The sequence below is a fragment of the Heteronotia binoei genome, chromosome 7 (genome assembly GCF_032191835.1).
Source record: "Heteronotia binoei isolate CCM8104 ecotype False Entrance Well chromosome 7, APGP_CSIRO_Hbin_v1, whole genome shotgun sequence".
NCBI lineage: Eukaryota > Metazoa > Chordata > Lepidosauria > Squamata > Gekkonidae > Heteronotia > Heteronotia binoei.
Window position 1 is genome coordinate 22,505,473 of NC_083229.1, and position 25,952 is coordinate 22,531,424.

The following is a 25,952-nucleotide window of genomic DNA, read 5'->3' on the forward strand; positions in this document are numbered from 1 at the left end:
GAGTCCGCACACTTAACCACTACACCAAACTGGTTGTCAGCCAGCTACATGAGGATAGGTTCTATGAATGCTCTACTTATTCCGCCTTGTATCCAAACTCCCTCCATTCCATAGATCACCTCCCAACAGACCCCACTTCTGCTCCCTGGACAGGTTTGCCTTATTTGAATGCATCGTGAAAGAGGTGACTCCTCACAGACCAAATATAAATTCAAACAATAAATAAATAAAATGTTGGATCAAGTCAATGGCCCATCCAGTTCAACATTCTGTCACACGGATGCCATCAGTTACCCTCAGGACATCCGCCAGCAGTGTGAGCCCTTACTGCTTGGAAGTCATAGGTAAAGGAAGAGTTGCCCTAAACAAGGGAAAAGGAAAAGGAAATATTCGACTGTTCGGTCTGAATACGTGGAAATGTTCGACTATTGACAAGTATCATGTTCAAATGGTTCATCTCTCTTTCCTTTCCCTTCCCACCCCTGCCCTCTGCCCTACTTTCCTTCTTTGCCTTCCCCACCAATCTGGATTGGTAATGTTACTGAAGGAAGGTGTTACAACATCTTCCTTAAGATGTTTGTTGTGTTTGCAGTTATTAAAAAAAGAAGGGGAAAAAGCTTTTAAACTTCAAAGGGTGGAAAAAGGAAACCCTCACCTTTTATTTATAAAAATGCAAGATGTAAAATACAGGATGGAATTTTAAAAACATAACAAAGCAAGCTGGATTGGAAGTCTCAAAATAGCAATGGAAATGTTTTCAGTTAACAGGTCAGACCTTCAACTTTGCCTGGAACGGGAATATTTTAAATAACAGCCTGTTACACAACCATCGGAACAATCAGCAATTTATCGCCGGCGACCTCTTCTAACATTCCATCTTCTTTGTCCTAACAACCGCCACAGCGCCAGCAGACCTCTACCGTGTTGACTGGCTGTGTTGACTCTGACGGTGGTCGATTGCTCTTTTAAGGACTTCATCTAGCACCAGGTCCGATCTCTTGACTTCGGCATTGTTACAGCCAATCTGGGGACAGCTGGAAAGGAGAAAACACACGCACACACTTGTGGTAATGAAATCAGGCAACCTTTTACATTTAGATCCAGTGCTGGTTTAGACTGCTTTCACAAAAGGAACAGGAAACAGATTGTAGATGGAAGTGCTATTTCTATCTATCTTCCACAGGTGGTATATTGATTTTGAAAAAAAAAAAAATCCCCTCCAATTAATGTCTGGCTCTCTAAAATGCAGCAGATGGTAAAGACTCCGGGAGTGACATACTATAAATATTTTATGGTCAAACAGACTCAACGTACTGGTTTGTACTATCTAAATTTATAAATCTCTACAGCCAACAGAGAACAACTGTGAGCATTTGCTAATTATCATTTGAGTTTGGTTAATCAATGGGTAAAAAGCTAAATTTAGCTCGGTAGCCTTATGTTTTCAATGTTTCCTTCCTCTTTGGGAAGTACTTTATTTAGTGTATGTTATAATATGATGTGAAATCATCTTCTTTTTCTATGTATATTTAAAAAAAGGGAATGTGGGTACTTATGGTAGATTTCATTCAGATTCTCCTTTTTCCCCTTGAGATCAGCTATCAGGCAGTGATGTGCTACTGGCTTTCTTGGCCAGGTAACAGATCTCCTGCTTTGGGGAGGCAGATGATAGAGCATGTAATTAAATAAGCAGGTGGGAATGAATGGCCTCGGGGAGAATTAATGTATATGAACTTTTCTGCTTGCAGTTCACTCTTACACAGAACATATTTTGCCCATGGTGATAATAATAACGAATGGCATCACAAGCTACGATCTCTGCGTAGCACCTGATGAGCCTTCAAAGAACTTCACAAATGATAACTTCTGCATTCTCACCTGCTGATGCTTGTGGGATGAGTTCGAAAAGACAGGGGAACAGATGAGACAGCCTAAGTGGTGTGCCCTGGGCCATGCTGAGAAATTGCAACTGCCATGGGAAACGATCGATTCTTACAAAAACTCAAAAAGGGGTCAAATTTTGAACATCAGAACGTCAACTTAGGCATTTCCAGGTACTTTCCTTCAATCCAAGAAGCTGCTCAAACACGAAATCAGATATAGTGGGCAGAATGCAACTTCTTGCAATTTGCCTTTTTCATTGAAAAAAAAGGTGCGAGGCTCGGATCCTATGACATAACTCCCCTTGCACTTCTTTCCAGCCACTGCAGAGCTTTCCTTGGCTGTAGTGTTCACTCCCTCTACCGCTAGCACTTTTGCACGCATAAGGAGTCTTCATGCATGCAGAAACGCTGGCGGCAGAAAAGTCGAGCACTGCTGCTGTTGTGGCAGGATAATTCCGGGACAAGGACAAGCTATTTGGTGTCACACCAACACACTTCACTTCCTGTGCAAAACCAGAAGTGATGTCATTAAGTTGGTGTGACACTCTAGGATTCACCCCAAGCTGTACTGTTTAAGCCCATTTCCTCACCACTGCTGTCAAGAGAAGTGCAAGGGGAACCATGCAGTGACAAGTAAGGCAAAGGATGAGAAAGCAAAAAAGGGAGATTTTAATACAGTCCAAGCCAGCTTCATAACTTGAGAAAAGGAAAGGTCCCCTGTGCAAGCACCAGTCGTTACCGACTCTGGGGTGACGTCGCTTTCACAATGTTTTCACGGCAGACTTTTTACAGGGTGGTTTGCCATTGCCTTCCCCAGTCATCTACACTTTCCCCCCAGCAAGCTGGGTACTCATTTTACCGACCTCGGAAGGATGGAAGGCTGAGTCAACCTCGAGCCGGCTACCTGAAAACCCAACTTCTACCGGGGATTGAACTCATGTCGTGAGCAGAGTTTAGGACTGCAGTACTGCAGCTTTAACACACTGTGCCACGGGGCTCTTTTTCATAGCTTGAAACTGGCCAAGTGGCCATAAATCTTTCCTACAGCTCCTACCATTTCTATCCAACCAATCCTTAGTGCTCAAGTCATTTTCGCATCTCTCTGCTATCCTGGTTCCTGCCTCGAACAAGAAATCCAGAATCTTGGAAGGAAAATGATACATGCAATACATGCCACTTATGACACTACTAATCTAATCCTGGAAAAGTCTTGCAGTGTTGCTCAGCAGCAGTCTGAGAGTTTGGCTCTCTTTCTTGGTTGAGCTATGAACAAAGAGAATCCTGAAAATAGCCTGTTATGAGACCCCAAATGGCTCAAAGAGGATATGAACGCTATCAAGGGGGATGTCCTGAGGAATTCAGCAAAATAAAAGGGACAAAGAGAAGATGTACAGCACCAGTGGACCCTGTTCCAATTAAAGTCGGGGAAAGTTTCATTTGTCAGGACCAAGAAAAATGTGGAATGGGTTTTATAATAAATGAAATGCCTCTGCACCTATTTCTGTCGCTATTGTTTTTTGTAAAAATGTTAATAATTAGGGAGGCTTTTTTGGAAGATACTGGACATGTTGTCCCTGAGGGATATGATTGTTCACTCAGTTTTACCCACCAGCTTGAAAGAATTTTGTGCCCCCCCCCCCCACACCCTTTGATGCATATGAGTGGACTCCTGATTAAGGAAAGAGGTATTAAAGCTTGGAGCAGGAGAGAATTTCAGGGTTCTGTTTGGTTAAGTGTGCGGACTCTTATCTGGTGATTCCCCACTCCTTCACTTGCACCTGCTGGAATAGCCTTGGGTCAGCCATAGCTTTCACAGGAGTTGTCCTTGAAGGGGCAGCTTCTGGGAGAGCTCTCTCAACCCCACCTACCTCGCAGGGTGTCTGTTGTGGGGGGTGGGGGGAAGATAAAGGAGATTGTGACTACTGAGATTCTGAGATTCAGAGTCTAGGACAGGATATAAATCCAATATAATCTTCTCTGGACTTCCTGGGTTCCATATGGGTGGACCCTCAGATAAGTACCTATGAACTTGCTCTGTAGTAGCTTTTAAGGTGGAATGCTCTAGATCTCCAACCTTTCAGAGTCCATGGGCACTCTTGGAATTCTCACACAGGGTGGTGGACACAACCATAAAATGGCAGCTATGAAAGGCAGTCCAACCACAAAATGGCTGCCACAGGAGGCACGGCCTACCACAAAATGTCGGGAAGTGAAGTTACTCATAACTCTAATTGTACCCATCAACATTTTGGGCAGAAGCTGTGTTTTTATAGAATGCCTTTTAAAAATGACAATGCTGTTCACAAGAATTTTCTTGCATATAGACATTTTACCTTCACTCACCCAGTGAAGATCTTTGTGCTTTGGTGGCAGCTGCTGCCGAAGCAATGTTAAAATCTGCACCACCAATCAGATCTCCGATAGCCAGCCAGAAGCTCTGCTGGGCAAAAGCCCCGCCCCCTTTCTAAAAACTACTTGGTGGGCACCAGGAGAGGTGTCGGTGGGCACTATGGCGCCCATAGGCTTGCCCAATTCTGCTTGAGGGGCCTTTTTGCCCCAGACTCAGCACTCGGAGCTGGGAGTCAGCATTCATTAATTCTGTTCTATTTTGTTGTCTCCTGTTTCCTGTATTTGCCTCGGGCAAACCACCAAGTCTCACAGTTTGGGGTTGGTTTGTTTCTCCCCTCCCCCAGTCTACAAAGAGGTTGGGATAATTATTATCTACTTGGCACATGTTTTTGCCAGGATTAATTAATTCTGGTAAAGTGCCTGAAAGCCTCGAGTCAAGACTCTTCCCCTGTCAGACAGGAGCACTGATGCGTCTTCAGAAAAGAGATTTCTGAACAGTTGTGACAGAAGCAGTAGGGGCGCTACTGCAGGAGAGGAAGGGGCTATGAGATACTTAAAAAAATTAACAACAGTCCTTTCAAGATACCGCTTTTAAAATATGTTGCCTCAAACGCTGCACGAATCCAAGAGCAGACCTTGAAACAGGCCCGTAGCCAGAAAATTCCAGATAGGGGGGCCATGGGGAAAAAATTGGATGGAGGGCCCCTCCTCCGGCAGCCCCCGCTCTGGTGGTCCCGTCCCCCTCTGCGCAGCACCTCCCCCTCCTTCCCTCCCAACTCACCAATGCTGCAAAACAGGGAAGAGCGGGCTTCAGGGGCTCTTTCAAGACACCCCCAACGGTCACGTGACCGGCGGGAAAGGCCACTCCAAGGCTGGCAGTTCCAAGGCCAGCTTTCCAGCGCGCTCAGGACGTTCAGCGCTGAAAGCGCAGGAAAGCCAGCCTATGAACTGCCGGCTTCGGAGCGGCTTTTCCCGCCAGTCATGTAACTAGTGGGGTCGAGGGGGGGGTCTTAAAAGAGCCCCTGAAGCCTGCTCTTCCCTGTTTCGCAGCGTTGGTGAGTTGGGAGGGTGGGAGGGGGAGGCAGGCACCTGTGGATTGGGGGCCGCCAAAGTGGCGCGGAGAGAGTGGGGGCCAGGGAATGGAGGGGCCAGAAAGGTCCAAGGGGGTAGGGTGGGGGGGCTGTCCCCCCCGTAGCTACAGGCCTGCCTTGAAACCTCATTGAGAATCTCCCCCTCCCACTTGCTAAAATCTCAAATTGCAGCTCTGTCCACAGAGGTAGCCTGCAAACCATTCAAGTACTCAAGTGCTCATCTGCAGTTTGGAGAGGGATGAATGCTTTATTGGTGAACAGTGAACAAGTCTCGACAGATTCGCAGGCTTACCCATGGTGATGCCATGTTGTTTGCTGTATTATCATTGCTACCAACTTGTCTCCCGTCATGGACCCCAAGGCAATGCACATGGGGCTTCCAGGAAGTCTCCCAACCAGGCAGTGACTGACCGGTCACAGCCCTTTTTTTGCTTCAGCCAGGATGTAGCATCATCTGCCTTCTGATCATACCCTGGGACCAATGCTTATTACTGTGAATCGTTTATATAGCCAGCACCCTGCATGTCTGAGAGACTGTCTCCTCCCTTATGTCTCATCATCATGATATTTCACACCATCTGTCATGATCCTAGGCCTAGTGCAGCTTACAGGCTCCAGAGAAGCCTGTGTTAGAGTAGCAACCAGGCCTACATTTTCCAGGATCCCTTCTGTCTCTCTTATTGGGTGGGCAGAAGTTTAGGAGCTGAAACTTGCCCAGTGAAGTAGAGGGGTTGGATCTGGGAGGAAACAATAAAAGGCCCACCTAGAGAGGGAGAGTTGTTCTCTCTGGAAAAGGCTGAGCTGGGGAGAGGCTGCAGGTAGGAGGGTTCCCTCATTCAAAGAGTGGTGAGTCAGTTGGATTTCGAGGAAGGGAAGGTATAGTTAGTTGCATCAGGACTTTTTATTTTGCCCTGTAGCACCTTTATTGTTTCCATGTTCACTATTGCACTAAACATAACAACCCACTTGTTTGTTCTTGAGCACTTATAATAAACTTATTGTTGTATAATGCCTGGGTTTGCATCAATACTCCCTCTAAGTTGTGGAGGCTTGTGAGCAAAAATTTTACTTTGTGAGTTACTGTCAGAACTTGTAACTTTGTTTTCTTTGCTTTAGCCAAACTGACTCCATGTTGTAACTTAGAAAGCTTGACAGCGGTCATTGACCCGGGCCTCTCCGCTATGCCAAATATTTAGGGCAGTAAGGCAGGCGGCAGAGAGTCTCTGCTTAACATCCACAGGTGCCCTTTGAAGCCAGGCCGTTTGGCCTTCGCAATAGGGGGGCATCCTCCTCTCCTGATAACGAAGGCTGGGAAAAGAGACAACCATTTGAGACCGTGTGAATTATTGTTTTATTATGCTTTGCTGTGGGCATAAAATGTAACCAATCGCCCAGAATCGCCATTACTGTTATTTCGTTACTATAGTACTGTAGTTCTTCTAATAAAGATCCTAACTTGCAACAAGTATCGGACTCTTTTGAAGTTCATCCAAGTTCTGACAGTTACCTGCATTAAATCTGTGAGCTACTGCATAAATTAATTTGCTCTGGGGCCATCCTTCCTGAGCTAAGACAAAAAATGTGTGAGCCAGAGGCTAAAAAAAGACAGGTTGCTTACCTGTAACTGTAGATCTTCGAGTGGTCATCTGTGCATTCACACTCATGGGATATAGCGCCTGCGCCGATCCCCCGAATCGGTACCTAAAAAGCCCGGGATTTTTTCGCACTCAGCACCAGTGGGCATGCGCAGGCGTCCCAGTTCGCATGCTCACCAGAGCCAGCGCGAGGATCCCGCCAGTTCCTTCTTGACCGCTGGAAACCCCCTAACATAGGGAGACCATCAGCAGTGGGGAAGGAGGGCAGGTAGTGTGAATGCACAGATGACCACTCAAAGATCTACAGTTACAGGTAAGCAACCTGTCTATCTTCTTCGTGGTCTCTGTGCTTTACACTCATGGGAGATTAGCAAGCAAGACATACCTGGAGGTGGGAAGACGGTCAACCAGAAGAGACAGCTTGCAGCACCACAGCTCCCAGATGAGTCCTTTGCTGAGCATGCCCATCCAGAGCATAGTGCTTCATGAAAGCATGCGGAGAGAACCAGGCGGCAGCCTTGCACACGTCCGTCAGGGAAACGCCTTTCAGGAACGCCACCAACGTTGCCATTGCTCTAGTAGAGTGTCCACGAATGGGCCCAAGCAACGGCTTCTTTGCCAACAAGTAGCACGGTTTAATAGTCTCAGTGAGCCACTTAGAAAGCCACTGAGATAAAATTCTGGAGCCCAACTTAGGAGCAGCATAAGAAACAAAAAAATGCTGGTCCTGACGAAAACTCTTAGAACGACTCAAATAAAACAATAATGCACGCTTAACGTCCAAAACGTGCCACCGACGCTCCTCATCCGAGGAAGGCGTGGGATAAAACGTGGGTAACCAGACATCTAATTTAAGGTGAAACTGGGAAACCACCTTGGGAAGAAAAGAAACATCAGGAGCCAACAACACTCCAGACTCCTAAAAAACTAGATATGGGTAGTCACAATGCATAGCCATGAGCTCCCCTACACGGCATGCCGATGTGATTGCTACCAAAAAAGCAGTCTTCCAGGACAGAAGCTGTAGAGAACATGTTGCCATTGGCTCGAAGGGACGCCGAGTCAACCTGTCCAACACTAAAGTCAAGTCAACTGTGGAGGTGATCTTGACGGTGGATGCGATCTGAGCAGACCTTTTAGAAACCTCTTCGAATGAGGGTGAGCAAAAACTGAATGCCCCTCAACAAGCTCGTGGTACGCTGATATTGCTGATAAATAAACTCTAACAGAAGAAAAGGAAAGTCCAGCATCCACCAATGATAACAAAAAGTCAAAAATCACCGAAAGACCCACCCGTTGAGGTGAGACTACAGGGTCAGTCAAAAACTGAAGAAACTTCCCCCATTTCCTGTCATAGGAAGCCCGGGTAGACAACTTTCTACTATTTAGAAAGATGTGTTGGACTCTACTGGAGAACTCACAAGGTCGATAAACCACGCCGTCAGCTTCAGGTGAGGCACGTTGTGATGAAACACGTGACCATCCTGGGCTGACAGAAGGTCCGGTTCCACCAGAAACTGATAAAGAACCCCCCTCGCTAGTTGAAGCAAGATCGGGAACCAGTTCTGCCGTGGCCACCATGGTGTCACTAGGATGCAGCGCGACCTTTCTCTTGCAATTTTGTTGACAACTCTTGTCAGCAGTGGCAGAGACGGAAACAGGTATAGGAACCAGTCGTTCCATGGGAACATCAGGCTGTCTCCCAGTGATTCTGGATCCATGCCCCCTCTGGAACAGAACAGAGGACATTTCTGATTCCTGGCTGTGGCAAACACATCCACCTGAGGATACCACCAGAGCTGAAACACAGGTTGAAGGAAGCGCCACTGTATCTCTCACTCGTGCGGAGATGCTGCTCCTCTGCTCAATGAGTCCGCCTGCAGATTGAGCACCCCTGGAAGGTGTGCAGCCCTTACGTAGATGTCGTACTCCAGGCACTCCATCCACAGTTCTAGTGCTAGCGCACAGAGCCATCAAGAGACTGTCCCGCCCTGCCTGTTGACATAACAGAGGGCTATAGTATTGTCGGTCAACAGGGCCACCGCTTTCCCCGCCACTATGGGACGGAAAGAGCGAAGGGCGAAATGAATTGCCAACAGTTCCAGATAGTTTATGTGGCAACGAGTCAATTGCGGAGGCCAAGGGCCCCTGACACACAAAGAGTTCATGTGAGCACTCCAGCCCCACAAAGATGCATCTGTGGTAATGGTCACTGTTGTTACAGGTAGGTGGAAGGGAGCTCCCTGACAGATGTTGTCTCTGGATTTCCACCATTGCAGGATCTGGAGGGTCAAGGGTGGAATTGTAAACCTCTTCCGAGGTGAGTCCCGTAAAGGCCAAAACTGTCTGAGAAACCCACAGTTGAAGACCTCTCATTCACAATTTTGCAAACAGCAGCACGCTTGTAGTCACTGCCATCAGCCCCAGCATCCACTGCAACTGTTGTGCTGTGCCCTATTTTTGACTCTGGAAAATATTGACAAGATTGATGATGTCCATCGCTCTCTGCTGAGGCAGAAAAGTGCGGTGAAGGTTTGTGTCCAGCAAAGCCCCTATAAACTGAACAGTCCGTGATGGTGTAAGATGAGACTTTGCCATGTTGACCTGAAGGCCTAAGGTGTGCAGAAGATGAAGAGTAGTTGCAATATGGCCGGATAGACTTTCTTCCGACTCTGCCACAAGGAGCCAGTCATCGATATATGGAAAGACGACTATACCTTGAAGCCGGAGATGTGCAGCCACAACACTCATCATCTTGGTGAACAACCGTGGTGCAGTGCACAGACTGAATGGAAGGGCTTTGTACTGGAAGTGGTTGGAACCTACTGCAAAACGAACGAAATGCCTGTACGCAGGGTGTATGCTGACGTGGAAGTAGGCATCCTTGAGATCCACCGTTGCCATCCAGTCCCCTTGGTTGATGAGGGGAAGGATTGTTTGCAGAGTGGACATCCTGAATTTCTGGTACACGATAAACTTGTTCAGATTCCGAAGGTCCATAATTGGTCTCAATCCCCCATCCCGTTTGGGAACCAGGAAATAATGAGAGTAGAACCCCCCCGTTCTGGCCTCTACTGGGACCAGTTCTATGGCTTGTTTCTGCAAGAGATAGCTCACCTCCGCCAGCAGAGGTGGGGAAGGGGGTGTGGTGACAATCACTGACTGAGTCGGAACCTGAACGAAGTCTATCTTGTAACCTTCTGCTATGATGGAAAGAGCCCACCTGTCTGTGGAGATGGACTCCCAAGCCGGAAGGTATTGATGAAGGCGAATGAGTGAAGATGTAGGGGCGACAATGCGTGCTACCGAAAAGTCAAAGGCCCTGCTTCTGTGGGTGAGCACCCTTAGATTTGCCAGTGGTTTGAAATGCTGAAGCAAACCTGTTTCTATTGTTTGCTCTGTAGGGGGACCTGCTTTTTGGTTGGGAAGACCAAGGTCTCCACGGCTGGTCTGGGGAGAACTTTTGGTAGGGCCTCTTGGGCCAAGATTTCTGCCATTGCTTAGGCTTGCCAGTCTTAGAGGAGGCCGGGACACCCAGGTTTCTTGAGGTCTTTATACTCTTATCTAGCTCTTGGAGGACATTGTCGGTGGTCAAACTGAAGAGACCTTCGCCTTCAAAAGGTAGATCTTCTACGAAGGCCCTGGTATCAGTCTGAAGAGCTGTTGATCTTAGCCAAGAGTGTCGGCGTAGGGAGACGGTGGAGGTGATGGTTTTGGCCAATACATCCACCATGTGCTTTGCTGTGGCCAGTTGTTGCTTGGCCACAGCAAAGCCCTCCTTTTGTAGTTTCCTGAACAAAGACCTCTTCTTCTCGCTCAGGGAAGACAAAAGGGGTGTGAGCTGCTCCCAAATGGAGTATTGGTAGCGAGCCATGCATGCGGCATAATTGGAGACCTTAACTCCCAATGCTCCAGCCAAATAAAACTTCCCATGTTATCCAATTTCTTGCCCTCCTTGTCTGGTGGGGAAGAATGGGTTTTGCATGCCTTGGATGATGAAGAAACCACCACCGAGTGAGTACAGGCTTGGGGTGGGCAAACAAAAACTCAGCACCAGCATCCTGGATCCGATACATATGGTCCAGTCTCCGAGAAGAAATAGGTGTCGATGCTGGTTTTGCCCAAGGCTCTTTCACCGCCTGCAGGATAACTGTTGTCACAGGCAAGGCCACAGCCATCGATGTGTCCCTCTGCATAATATCAAAGACCGTGTCATCGACGACTGGCTGAGGTTGAATCACTGTGAGGGAGAGGGAGTTTGCCATTCGCTTCACCAGGTCCCAATAAGACTTCAGATCTTCCGATGGTGATATGGGAAGGTCCTCAGCAATATGCGACTCTGGCAAAGGTTCCACCGCTCTGTCAGGGTCATCAGTACCGACCTCAGAGTCCGATGACGAGGAGTCTCTTCTTACAGAGTGCTTGGAGAGTATTGGAGTCAAGCTCGCTCGGGTGACCACAGCGATACCAATGATTGCGCCTGCACTTCCTCCGCCCTCTCTTTACGTCTCTCAGGAGGAATCGACACCAATGCTGATGCTCGCTGCCTTGAGTGATGGGAAACCCTCGAGAGATGAGAAGCTTCCGACCGCTGATCCCATTCAGGGAAGTCACGCGGAGGATACCCTGGTATGGCGGGTACGGGTAACCGTAGAAGCAAGGCCACTGACGTTGATCCCACGGCGGAAGTGGTGGGAAACGTCAAACCATGGCAGCTGATTCAGGCTCTCTCCGTCTTACAGTCAGTGCAAGATACTGAAGCCTCAATCTCCGATATCGAACCACTGTCGCTCCGATGCCGCAGTCCCGATGAGTGGGTGTGCTGGGTCAGGTCTATCTCCTGCTCCAATCCCGACATGCGGATTGGCTGCGAACCTCTGCTTCTTGACACCAAAGGACTCCTTGGACGTGGAGACGCCAGGATCTTCCGGGGTGAAGCAGCTTGCGTCGATGCCGAAACATCCCGAGAAGGAGTGCGGGAGGGTCTATTCTTTCGCTTCTCCTTCAACTTCTTCGGGAGGGACGATCGGGTCCCCGACTCGTCCCAACGCTTCTTGGCCGGAGTCGCCACTGACCCTTCAGAGGGTCGTTTAGTGGGTCGGCCTCGCTCGGTCGGCATATCGGTCTGCACCGGTGACGATGGATCAACCAATGTAATCGTCGGGTCCAGGGTGGCTTCCCACATCGATACCGACGGGCCCGTTGCCATTTTCGGCAGATGAAGAGCCGATTCCACAAGTGCTGCCGATAGCCTTGCTGCTCGGTTTTTGCGGGTTTGCCTAGAGAAACTTAAGCAATGCAGGCACGAATCGACTCGGTGTCCCTCACCCAGGCATAGTAAGCAGAGGGAGTGACCATCAGGAGGTACAGAACCCACACAGAATTATTTCTGAAGGAATGGGGGGGGGGAAATAAAGCCCCGAGGGGCAAAGTCTGAAAACAACAGTCTCTCTCTCTTTTTTTAAAAAACAACGATAACTACAACTATTTAACTATCACTAAGAAAATAACAAACGGGCTATACACAAGGAGAAAATCCAAATACTGACCGGAGAAATTGAAAGGGAAACCTCTCAGCGCGGCGGTCAAAAAGGAACTGGTGGGATCCTCGCGCTGGCTCCAGTGAGCATGCGTACTGGGACGCTTGCACATGCCCACTGGTGCCAAGAACGAAAAAATCCTGGGCTTTTTAGGTACTGATTCGGGGGATCGGCGCAGGTGCTATATCCCATGAATGTGAAGCACAGAGACCACGAAGATCTGTGCGCTAGTTCACACTAACTCAGCTTAGAGGGAACACTGGTCTGCAGAAAAAAAGTGCTTGCTGAGAAGGAAGACAGGCGTCGGGTGGGTCTCTGAGCCCTTCCAAACAGACCCTTACCAGAGTGGTGGCAGCCAGTAGAAGCACCCCCCCCACCACCACATGTGACAACATCCACGAATGGTCTGAGACTAGAAAGTGATCTCGAGGCAGAGCCGTGGCTCAGTAGCAGAGCTTCTGCTTGGCATGCAGAAGGTCCCAGGTTCCCTCCCCAGCATCTCTAATTAAAAGGATCAGATACGAGATGATGTGAAAGACTTCCACCTGAGTATCTGGAGAGCTGCTGCTAGTCAGACTAGACAATACTGACCCTGATGGACCAATGTGTTCTGACAGCATAAGGCAGCTTCACATGTTCATATATCTCTGACTGCACAAGGTTGTCAGAGGAAGAGCCATTATGCCTGGCCATGACTGGCAGCCAAATGTGTGACCTGACACTGCTGAGGAGTGTGGTGCTGGTGGTGACATCAAAGCCTAGTTCTTGAAAAGATGGTAGTGCGGGGATGCACTTTGGATTGCAGGAGGTGGCTGACCGAATGCACCTTCATAGAAATATATGGCCCCTGACGTGGAAAGCTATTTGTGTGAGAAGGGTTCTAACCTAGCTTTTTCAAGGACCAAGGTGGGGTGGGGCCATGTCTAAAGGCAGAACATCTGCTCTGCTTGCAGGTTCAATCTCTGGCATCTCCAGTGGGAGACAGGAAAGAACCAAGTAGCAAGTGATGGGCTGGATCCAGAATAAATTGGCAATATCCATTGATTCCTCCTTTCTCATGCAGGCCTCTATCTTGTCATTCCTGTCCCTCAGGAGCAGCATTTCGTGGAGATCAGTGGCTCCAATGGGAGGGGAGAGGCAGGGAAGCTGCATTCTACCATTGGGAAATTTAGTGATGATCCAATTTGATGTGAAATCTCATCATGAGAACCAGTCACAAGAGGCAAGTCTGGCCTTGATGGATTGTTGCAGGGATGGCCAAACTGTGGCTTGGGAGCCACATGTGGCTCTTTCACACATATTGTGTGGCTCCTGAAGCCCCTACTGCCTCATCGGCCAGCTTGGAGAAGGCATTTTTTATCTTTAAATCACTTCTCCAAGCCAAGCCAACCAATGGCTTGGAAATTTCATTTTAAAGTTGCTTTCTTTCTACCTCCCTCCTCCTTCCCCCATCTATTTATCTATTTGCCTCCCTGTCTTGCAGCTCTCAAACATCTGATGTTCATATTTTGCAGCTCTCAAGCAATTTGAGGTTTATCCTATGTGGTTCTTACATTAAGCAAGTTTGGCCACCCTTAGACTATTGTCGGAGTCAGTTTAAAACAGATTCGCATGTTCTACATGGAAGGACATTTGTGCATGGAGAAATCATCAGTTTACAGTGTCATTCTGTATCCTTCTGTCTATTGAAGTCAGCGGGTGCACAGCCCATTCTGCCATCTCAGAATTCTACCACCTTATTTTGGCCACCTGTCTAAAACAGGCATCAGTGATGGGAAAGATAAGGCCCATTCAGACATGGGTTTGATGTTGCAATCACCAAGTGATGAGCAAGCAAGCATGTGTGAACCAGCCACAGTTAATTATGAAAGTTGCCTTAGGAGACTTTGAAGCTAATACTACAGAGTAAAAAATTGTTATATCTATATGGCTGAAAGCAAGGCACCTCATTAATCTCTAGGTAAGACAGGCTCTTTAGGAACTGCGTGAACTTGACCAAACTGTGGCTTGGGAGCCACATGTTACTCTTTCACACATATTGTGTGGCTCTCAAAGCTCCCACTGCCCTGATGGTCAGCTTAGAGAAGGCATTTCTCTCTTTTAATCACTTCTCCAAGCCAAGCCAGCCATCACATTTAAGAATTGGAGAATGCATTTAAAGTTAAAGTTGCTTGCTTTCCACCTCCCTCCCTCCTCAATCTATTTTCCTTCCTTCCTTCCTTCCTTGTGGCTCTCAAACATCTGATGTTTATTCTGTGTGGCTCTTATATTAAGCAAGTTTGGCCACCCTCGTATATGGGTTTGATCCAGACTAAATTTCCCATCAGCAGAGTGGAACTTCCCCGCCCTCCCCCCCGCCCCCGGTTGCAGTCCATCAATTTCCCACTAAATGCTGCTCCCGGTGGAAAGGGGCACAACATGAAGGGCATTGCAGCAGGAATGGGGAAATTGGTGGAAATTGCTAATTTTAGAGTGGATTCAACCCTATTGGTGCAAAACAAGGAACTGCAGAGCCGCCTCCAAAGTTGCCGAAGACAGGACGAGCATTGTTCAGAGCGTCCCAGAAAACTAACTGGAACGTGGTTGTCATAACTTGGATGGGTGTTCAATTTACATTCTCACTTGATTCATTTGTTTGGTGCTAACGCATCCTGTAGAAATAAAATTACACAAAGCCGTGGATAGACTGGATGAGATAACAGAAAGGGATGATTTTGTGCTCATCCACTGGCAAATATCTATGGAATATGACAGGGGTGGCCAAACTTGCTTAATGGAAGGGCCACATAGAATAAACATCAGACATTTGAGAGCTGCAAGAAATGAACGTCAGATGTTTGAGAGCTGCAAGGAAGGAAGGAAGGAAGGCAAATAGATGGGGGAGGGAGGTGGAAAGAAAGCAACTTTAAATGCATTTCCAAAGCCACCTGCAGGCTTAACTTGGGGAAGTGATTTAAAGAGACAAATATCTTCTCCAAGCCAGCCGATGGGGCACATGCCGATGGGGCAAAATTGGCCACATGCAGTTCTTCAGATTTTAAAAAAAAATGAGAAAGGAAAAACAGGAGAGCCAGCATGGTGCAGTGATCAGACAGTTGGACTAGAATCCTGCAGACCTTGATTGGAATCCCCACTCTGCCACTTGCTGCCTGCCCTTGGCCAGTCACGCTCTCTCAGACTAACTGGAGCATCATGGGATTGTTGTGAAAATAAAATGGACAAAGGGGGAATTACACACACTGCCTTGAGCTCCGCGGAGGGAGGACAGGATAAAAATGTACTAAATAAATAATGTATCAGAGGAGTAATAGAGGCATGTTCTCCAGCGGGGGTTCCACCCAGGAAATAGGAACAGACCTTGGCAACGCCCCTGTTCCCACAGTGCCTGCCTTTCACTCTTTTCTATAAGCACCTTTAGAGGCCTGTTTCTGAGCTGTGAGACCTAGGGTTGCCAAGTCCAATTCAAGAAATATCTGGGGGCTTTGGGGGTGGAGCCAGGAGACTTTGGGGGTGGAGCCAGGACACATTAGGGGTGGAGCCAAGATCAAGGCTGTGACAAGCATAATTGAACTCCAAGGGAGTTCTGGCCATCACATTTAAAGGGACCGCCCACCTTTTCAATTCCTTCCTTCCATAGGAAATCATGAAGGATAGGGGCACCTTCTTTTGGGGCTCATAGAATTGGGCCCCTGGTCCAATCATTTTGAAACTTGGAGGGTATTTTGGGGAGAGGCACTAGATGCTATACTGAAAATTTGGTGCCTCTACCCCAAAAAACAGCCCCCCCCCTGAGCCCCAGATACCCGCAGATCAATTCTCCATGATTTTCTATGGGAATAAATCTCCATAGGGAATAACAGAGTTCCCAGTAGACATTTCCCTCCCCTCCCCCCGCTTTCTGACGACCCTGAAGCGGGGGGAGGGCCTCCAAACCGGGAGATTCCCTGCCCCCACCTGGGGATTGGCAACCCTAGTGAGACCAGAGAACTTTTTTTAAAAAAAGAAAGATAAATCGATAGATAACAGACAGTTTTATGCTCTGTGGGCGGGTTAAGCACACGTGTAGTGTACATAAGCATGTGTAAGTGATATAAACTCTCAGGGATTTGGTTAATGGATACGAAGCAGGGCTTTTTTTGAGCAAGAATGCAGTTCCGGCTGGCTTGGTGCCACGGTGTGTGGCCTAATATGCAAATGAGTTCCTGCTGGGTTTTTGTTCAAAAAAGCCCAGTGTAAATAATGGTGATGTCAGGGGGTGTGACCTAATATGCAAATGAGTTCCTGCTGGGCTTTTTCTACATAAAATGCCCTGCTAAACTGTAACATTTAAGAGAATATCCTACTTATTATACAGTTACACAGGGACAAAAATACAGTGTGAAGATAGCAACTACTGCTGCAGTAGATCTTCTCTGTTGTGTTCATGTCAATATTCAGGCCTCCCTGGAGCATTTCCTGAGTGTTGTCTTACATAACAGTTTCCCTTTTCTTTATTTTTTATTATTTAACCCCCTAGCTGGGCGTTCATCATCAGGCAAACTTCAGGTTACGCTTGTAGCTCTCTTGCCAAAAGCACCACGCGGAAACCACAAGCGATTCCAAGAATGTACAGCAGTCATCTTCATGAAAGCATCTTATGCAGGCTTGGCTGGCTTTCCTTGGCTTTTTGGGATTTTCGTTTGGAAAGATAATCCGGAAAGCGACTTTAACTTTCATTGAAAGACATCTCCCGCCCCACTCTGTTCCCTCATGACTCATTGGTCTATTTATCAGAGAGGTTGTTATCTCTGAAGAAAATGACAGGATTTCTTTTTAGGGGCCTTTGTTTTTTGGGGGGAGGGGTATATGTTTTTACATGTTGAACAGATGTCCCATATTGAATCTGACCACTAGTCCATCTTGCTTAGTACTCTAACTGGCGGTGGCTTCCCAAAGTTGCAGGTGTTACCCAATTCAGTTGCCTGAAATCCTTTTAACTGGAGATGCTGGGAACCGAACTTATGGCCTTCTGCATGCAACAAGAACGTAAGAAGAGTCCTGCTGGATCAGACCAGTGGTCCATCTAGTCTAGGATCCTGTCTCACACAGTGCCCAGCCAGTTCCTCTGGAGGACTGACAACAGGGCGTAAAGGCTGAGGCCTTCTCCTGATGTTGCCTCCTGGCTCTGAGATTCAGAGGTTTAGTGCCTCTGAATGTGAAGGTTCCCCTCAGTTACCATGGCCATAAGCCATAGATTGACTTATCGTCCATGAATCGATTGAATCCCCTTTGCAATGGTTCATGGCAGTTCACACTTCAAGCGTAGAGATGGCTGTCAAACACACTGTGAGTCTGTGCTCTGTACTATCACCAAGAAAAAAAAAAACTCGTGGCAAAACAGATACCTCTCCCAACTGCCAAACGTCTTGTTATGTCTTTCAACAGGGACCCAGGTCAACAAACATCTATGGCAGAAGTCATAACCTTGTTCTAATCTTATCATCAGTACCATTTTGGAGTAGAAAACAGTTCAGTTGTTAATACTGCCTTGGAGGTGTAGGGATGGGAAATGACTGTCGAGAAAGCTCCTGGTCTCCACACAAAAAGCGCTCAACAAACCTGGCTTGTCCTCTGCCCAGTAACACAACCGTCTCATTGTGTCCAGTACCACTACACCATATATTGGCCAATACCCTTTCACTCCATGCATGGAATGCTTCATTTCCCCACAATTCCTTTCTACCCTTGCAGCCCAGCTGGAAAGATCATCCGCAGGGTTCACGGAACTGTGTGGAGGAAGAAGAAGACTGCAGATTTATACCCCGCCCTTCTCTCTGAATCAGAGAGGCTTACGATCTCTCATATCTTCTCTCCGCACAACAGACACCCTGTGGGTGGGGCTGAGAGGGCTCTCACAGCAGCTGCCCTTTCAAGGACAACCTCTGCAAGAGCTATGGCTGACCCAAGACTATTCCAGCAGCTGCAAGTGGAGGAGTGGGGAATCAAACCTGGTTCTCCCAGATAAGAGTCCGCACACTTAACTGGCTCAGCCAAAATGGAACAGCCATAAAAGCTGGGAAGTGTGGTGGAGGGGAATGGAAGAACTGAAATCACCCCTCATTCCTTTCCTGCAAGCCCACTCCACTGAGGGAAGGGGGTCAGTTTCATCCCCTGCCCCCTCCTCAGACCTGCCTGCCAATAACTGTCATGGCCATTCCAGGGGAAAACTCCCCTGTGTGCTTTGCTTGCCATAAGCCTATGATTTCATGGCAGACAGGGCTTTTTTCGTAGCAGGAGCTCCTTTGCATATTAGGCCACATGCTCCTGATGTAGCCAATCCTCCAAGAGCTACAGTAGGCCCTGTTCTAAGAGCCCTGCAAGATCTTAGAGGATTGGCTCCATCAGGGGTATGTGGCCTAATGTGCAAAGGAGCTCCTCCTACGAAAAAAGCCCTGGTGACAGATATAAAGATTTCGAAGTTGTTGGGCAGAGTGATCTTCCCCCATGAACATCTCTGTGTTCCATAACAACCACATGGCTTCATTTTACATTTCCCCACCTAAGCAGGATTCCCTAGCCACCAAAGTTCACATTTACTTACGGGGCTTTCTTCCTTTGGTTCTCCTTGTGGGTAATAATTCCCAGGATGGCCTCCTCCTCATAGATGTGACCGCAGTTTTTATTCCTGACTGGTTTCTTCATTTCCACCTGCAATAATTGAGCAAATTGTAATCAAGGTCTTTAATAAGCCCTCAGATCAGTTCTGTACGCCTAGCACCCTTCTGTCCTATAAAAATGATCAGGTTGGTTTTATTAACAGGGCCCTCACCTATAAGGCTCAGGCTAACCTGATTTCAGCCTCCTTATCATAGGATTGAATGGCCATTACACAAACACACACACACACAAAGCCAGTAGAATCAGTGTTGGAAGGAGCCATACGGGCCATCTTCAATGCATATCATAATGCCTTTAAATAACTAATGATGTGCCGGCATTAACAGGGCTGTTTTTTGTAGCAGGAACTCCTTCACATATTAGGCCACACACTCCCGATGTAGCCAATGCGCCAAGAGCTTACAGTAGGCCCTGTAAGAAGATCCCTGTAAGCTCTTGGGGGATTGGCTATGTCAGGGGTGTATGGCTGTTGTATATGTGGACTTTATGTTTTATGTGCGTGGGTAGTTCCTGTCCGGCTCGTTGGAGCCTTTAGGAGAGAGCTTGGGGATTGGGAACAATGGGAAGCAGGATCCAAATCTCTGCTTCCCCAGACCACTCACCAGCCCCCTGCTGGTTCAAATGGCCCAATGATGTTCTAGCATGGGAATTTTGGTCTGTATCTTCGTTCGCGAAGCCAAGCCGAGAGAGAGAGAGAGAGAGAGAGAGAGAGAACAGTTGGCTCCATTGGCCTAATATAGCAGTCTTAGTCTGCCTATTACAACGCTGTAATCACTAATAAATAGCTGTGATCAACTGCAACTAAGTCTCCTCATGCATAGAACCCACTATTTAACAGTGACCTAATATGCAAAGAGCCCCGTGGCACAGAGCGGCAAAGCTGCAGCACTGCATTCGGAGCCCTCTGCTCACGACCTGAGTTTGATCCCAGCGGAAGCTGGTTCAGGTAGCCGGCTCCAGATTGACTCAGCCTTCCATTCTTCCGAGGTCGGTAAAATGAGTACCCAGCTTGCTGAGGGGGAAAGTGTAAATGACTGGGGAAGGCAACGGCAAACCACCCCGTAAAAAGTCCGCTGTGAAAACACTGTGAAAGCAACGTCACCCCAGAGTCGAAAACGGCCGGTGCTTGCACAGGGGACTACCTTTACCTTTTTAATATGCAATGGAGTTCCTGCTACAAAAAAGCCCTGACCATTGGCAAATTTACCATTCCATCTCAGAACAAGATCTCATAGTACCCGGACACAGAGAAAAGAATACCTTCCACATGAAGAAAGGCTGCAAGGTTTGGGATGATTGGGCAGGCAGAGGACTAACAGAGCCTTATAAAATTGGGACTGGGAGGGAGAGAGTAAACGAAGAACACATTTTTGCCTTCAGCTATAATGCAAGAACTCAGAATCATCCAAGGAAATCGCTTGGTAGCTCAGGGTAGCCCAGTCTCACGAGCTCTTAGAAGCTAAACTGGACAGCCCTGGTTAGTAGTTGAATGGGAGAGCACAAAGAAAGGCCAGGGTTGCTATGCAGAGGCAGGCAATGGCAACCCATATCTGCTCATCTCTTGTGTTGAGATGATCCCTTGCTGGCACTACCCACCACCAATATTAAAAGGGTTGACTCCAAAGGGGGTAGAGGAAAGATTCTCTTCAGGTATTTCCTGTTCTCCTTTTTTGGTCTTCAAGCTTTCAGGTTAAGGCCCTGTCCCATAAGAATCATAGAGCTGGAAGGATACTTCGAGGGTCATTTAGTCCAACCCCTGCACAATGCAGGAAATTCACATATACCTCCCCACCCACAATCCACCCAGTGACCCTTGTTCCATGTCCAGAAGATGGCAAGAAAACCTCAGGACCCCTGGGCAAACTAGCCTGGAGAAAAATTGCTTCCAGACCCCCAAGTGGTGGTTAGCATTTCCCTGGGCATGTAAGAAAAGGCCATGAGGAAGTGTGCAGTGAATTTTAAAAGCCTCATTTATTCACTCCTGTCCTCCACTTTAGCAGCAAGCAGAAGCCATTGCAGTCATCTCCTAGCAGCCCCTGCCTAGTTCAGATTAGGTCTGGGTATGTCCATCCATGCAGAGGGAGCAGAGTTTTCCCCCTCCACACTGCAGGTTTAAGATGGCCTTGCTGTTCCCTATCACATCAACCGATGAGGAAGAACACGTGGCTCACCTGTAGGTAAATTGCTATCGCATCGAGGCTGAGGAGATAAGATGGGTAGAAATATTCTGCATAATTTAATTTAATTGGCGATGTTAACAGTGATTATGCCTACTACCAATAAAAAAGAAAGAAAAACTGGCAAAGTGCCCGTGGGTGGGTGGGAGCGGAGAGAAAATGGCATGAGATATGGGTGGAGAGGCTGGAAAATCTGTAACCAAACCTGCCTAGAATGTGGACTCCCAGAAACATCATTCCCCCTCCCATCAAGACACAGTTGATTTATGGTGACCTGTTAAAGCTGCAGTACTGCAGTCCTAAGCTCTGCTCAGGACTTGAGTTCGATTCCCGGTGGAAGCTGGGTTTTCAGGTAGCCGGCTCCAAGTTGACTCAGCCTTCCATCCTTCCGAGGTCGGTAAAATGAGTACCCAGCTTGCTGGGGGGGAAGTGTAGACCACTGGGGACGGCAATGGCAAACCACCCCGTAAAAAGTCTGCCGTGAAAACATTGTGAAAGCAACGTCACCCCAGTGTCGGAAACAACTGGTGCTTGCACAGGGGACCTTTCCTTTCCCAGAGAGTCCTGAAGGAACAATGCAAAGCAATAGAGGAAGGTATTTCCAGTAGTAATGTATGGCTGTGAGAGTTGGCCGAGTGCAGCTATACTCTCACAGTATGTCTTCTTTGGACTGCAAGAAGATCAAATCAGTCAGTCTTAAGGGAAATCAACCCTGATTGTTCCCTGGAAGGTCAGATGTTGAAACTGAAGCTCAAATACTTTGGCCACCCAATGAGAAGGGAGCACTCACTGAAGAAGACCCTGATGCTGGGGAAAACAGAAGGTAAAAGAAGAAGGGGACGGCAGAAGATGAGATGGCTGGACAGCATTACTGATGTAACTAACACTAATTTGAGTAGACTTCGGAGGATGGTGGAAGACAGGAGGGCCTGGCATGACTTGGTCCATGGGGTCACAAAGAGTTGGACTTGACTGTGCGACTGGACAACAACAACAACACAGAGTTTTCAAGACAAGAGATGTTCACTGGTGGCCTCTGCACAGCAACCCTGTTATTCCTTGGCGGTCTCCCATCCAAATACTGACCAAAGCTGACCCTGCTAAGCTTCTGAGATCTGGTGAGAACAGACTAGCCTGGCATTATACCAAAGCAGAAATGGGAAAAACACAGGGAGGCAAGGAAAACCAAGAAGGAGAATGACTACATGGCATTGTTGTGTGGAAGCTAAAATAATAATGTCATGGGGGGGGGGGGGTTGGAGGGGAGAGGGGAAGCGCCAAGCAAAACCTCCAAGTGGAAACAACCTTAGAGGTAACTGACCCAGGTTTTCACTGCAGGCGTCCAGACAACAGTTGACAGAGAGGAACCCTTCCGCTTAACATCGCTTTCCAAGCAATATCTGCAGCATCGCCAATCAAATTAATATCTCACCATCACTTCCTGGCAATATCTGGGAAGGTGCTGGGAAAACAGTCTGAGCTACCAAAAGTACAGTTTTGGACACAAAGGACACACAGGAGTGATGGGCTCTCCTTCCTTGGAGGTTTTTAAACAAAGGCTAGATGGCCATCTGACAGCAATGAAGATCCTGTGAATTTAAGGGGAGGTGTTTGTGAGTTTCCTGCATTGTGCAGGGGGTTGGACTAGATGACCCTGGAGGTCCCTTTCAACTCTATGATTTTGGCTCCAGCATCAGCAGAAGCTGGTTCAGGTAGCCGGCCCAAGGTTGACTCAGCCTTCCATCCTTCCGAGGTCAGTAAAATGAGTACCCAGCTTGCTGGGGGGAAAGTGTAGATGACTGAGGAAGGCAATGGCAAATCACCCCATAAAAACTCTGCCAAGAAAACATCATGATGTGATGTCATCCCATGGGTCAGTAACAACTAGGTGCTTGCATGTGGGGCGGGGGGGGGGGGGGGAGAGACTACCTTTAACTTGACTTTTTCTCATCGCTTACCTGTGTGATGGGGCATATGAAATTCATCTGACTTTGTGTCACAGCTAGATCTTCATCAACTTGTTCGAGGGCTTCACCTTCTCCTGCATCCTGCTGAACACCGACTGTGGTAATGGGAAGAGATGGAGGAGAAGAAAAAGAAGAGAAATTAAGAAGAAGCACAGCTGGTGTCCTTAAAGTAACCATCACTGGTACTTGCTGTTAATTCTAGCAAAATTAGAAATGAAACCTTTCCCGGCCTGGTGGAATCAGCTCCCTACAGAGACCTGGGCCCTCACCCTTCTGTAGGACCTGTAAAACAGAGCTATTACGCCAGACCTTTGGTTGAGGCAGCGGGAATCCTATCCCATCGGCTGGCCTCTTTGTTGCGATATCATCTCTGCTGCGATACCATCTTTTATTTTCAACTACTGTTGTATACCTTCAATATATTGTAAAATGTGCCCAACTGAGTCGCTGTTTACAGCTCATTGTACTGTTTTATATTCTGATTTTAAATGCATGTTTTAAATTGTTATTTTATTATGTTGTTATCCGCCCTTAGCCCATTCCTGGGAAAGGGCGGAATATAAATGGACTAAAACAAACAAACAAATAAAAAAATTGGTTAGTTGGCATAGCTGCCTTGACCCCAGAGACTGTGTGCTTGCAGCTCTCCAGCCTCTAATGCCGTAGACATGAATATTAGTTGACTTTAATTTGGACTGGTGCTTTCAAGAAAAATAGTACAGAATTTGGGGGAGAAGCTACGCTTTAGGGAATCAGGACCAGAGAAAACAATATTACCCATGTCAAAGGAAGCGGTCAGCCTAGTGATTAACCTTTTGCCTATACAACTGAAGGAAACAGCTACAACAGCTACAGGTCCATTTAACAGCCTGAAAAATGAGGACACTTGAAACATTTTGGAATATGTGGGATGGGCATCTTTTGAAGGCTGAATGAACTTTTTTTGTGCCCCTTCATTGGAAATGTATGGACTTAGTAGCAAGTAGCAATCTTGTATTATGAATGGAAATTATTGGGGGGGACACTGAAGATGTGACGTACTGAAGTATTTGTACTAAAGTATACCGTTTCAATCAGGCTTTTTTGCAGCAGGAACTCCTTTGCATATTAGGCCACACCCCTCTGTTGTAGCCAATTCTCCAAGAGCTTACAGGGCTGTAATTACAGGGCCTGTAAACTTGGAAGATTGGCTACCTCAGGAGTGTGTGGCCTATTATGCAAAGGAGCTCCTGCTACCAAAAAAAAAAAAGCCCTGGTTACAATTATGAGTTCTATATATTTTCTGGAATATTGATATATAGTAGAAATGAAGAAAAACTGGGAAGTTATTTGTATTGTAGTTGAATGAATTCTGATACTTAGCGGATGTCTAATTTGCAGAGACATGATAACAGTCTTGATTTGTGGAAGAAAGGAGCAGGAGGGGAGGAGGAATCCCTTTCCTGAACTGACACTATCATCCTTTTTCAGTGGTGGGGCTACAATTCAGTCGGGGGTGGGTGGGTGGGTTATGTGTCTGCACCCGTGTCAGGACCCATACGCGCACGACCCGCCTGACCACGTGGTTCTCCAGCCACTAGGGATCTGCACCTGACTGTGTGTGTCCATGTGTGGGTACCCTTCCCTCAGCCATGCGAGCGACTGGACCTGTAACCATGTCCCTGTCAATGCTTTCTTAAGCAGTAAGGGCAGGTGGAAATGCATATATTAAAAGGTAGGTAAAAATGCCCAGGGGTGGATTAGGATCCATTGCTGTCATTACAAAGCTTGGCAGCTTGTTAGCCAAGAACACAGAGAGAAAAATGCAAATTGTGTCATAAACAGACGGACAGGTTTCCGAGTTATTATGGGAAGGTTTTGAATAAAAGCAAAACTCTGTAGGTAGTTCCCTTTTAGCCTAAAACTTGGGGAAATGAAGAACTGAAATGCCTTTTGAAATCTCACCTTCTCTATAGCGAATCTAAGTTAAAGTATGTCATGGGGGTAGCTGATTCCACTGTTGAACGACTCGAACTGAAAAAAGTCCTTCCTAAAATCCAGCCGGTACCTTCCCGCCCTTCATTTAAACCCTTTATTGCGAGTCCTCTCCTCTGCCGCCAACAGGAACAGCTCGTTGCCCTCGTCTAAATGACAGCCCTTCAAATACTTCAAGAGAGCAATCATGTCCCCCCTCCACCTCCTCTTCTTCAGACCGAACATTCCCAACTCCCTCAGCCTCTTCTCCTAGGGCTTGGTCTCCAGGGCCCTGATCCTCCTCGTCGCTCTCCTCTGCACCGGCTCCATTCTGTCTACATCCTTTTTGAAGTGAGGCCTCCAGAACTGCACACGACACTCAAGGTGTGGTCTGACCAATGCATTGTAAAGCTGGACTATGACCTCTTGCGACTGGGATGTTAAGATTGCGTTAGCCTTTTTTTGTCACTGCATCACACCGAGTGCTCATATTTAACTTATGATCCACCTGTACCCCAAGATCTTTCTCACACACAGTGCTACCCAGTTTGGTGTAGTGGTTAAGGGTGTGGACTGTTATCTGGGAGAACTGGGTTTGATTCCCCACTCCTCCACACGCAACTGCAGGAGTGACCTCAGGTCAGTCATAACTCTGTCAGAGCTGTTCTCTCAAGAGCAGATCCTGTCAGAGCTCTCTCAAACCCACCTATCCCACAGGGTGTCTGTTGTGGGGAGGAGAA

General features: G+C 47.5%; 1 protein-coding gene across 1 annotated transcript in view; it reads right to left on the reverse strand.

Annotated features, from left to right (window-relative positions):
- Window positions 1-638: 638 nt before the first annotated feature.
- The window catches only part of NSMCE2 (NSE2 (MMS21) homolog, SMC5-SMC6 complex SUMO ligase), a 367,190-nt gene continuing 341,876 nt past the window's right edge, over window positions 639-25,952 (reverse strand). Inside the window, exons 4-6 of the mRNA XM_060243225.1 lie at window positions 23,251-23,354; window positions 19,039-19,145; window positions 639-1,034 (exon numbers count right to left, since the gene is read on the reverse strand). Coding sequence (XP_060099208.1) covers window positions 917-1,034; window positions 19,039-19,145; window positions 23,251-23,354 — 329 coding nt within the window. The 3' untranslated portion in view covers window positions 639-916. The remainder of the gene's footprint in view (window positions 1,035-19,038; window positions 19,146-23,250; window positions 23,355-25,952) is intronic.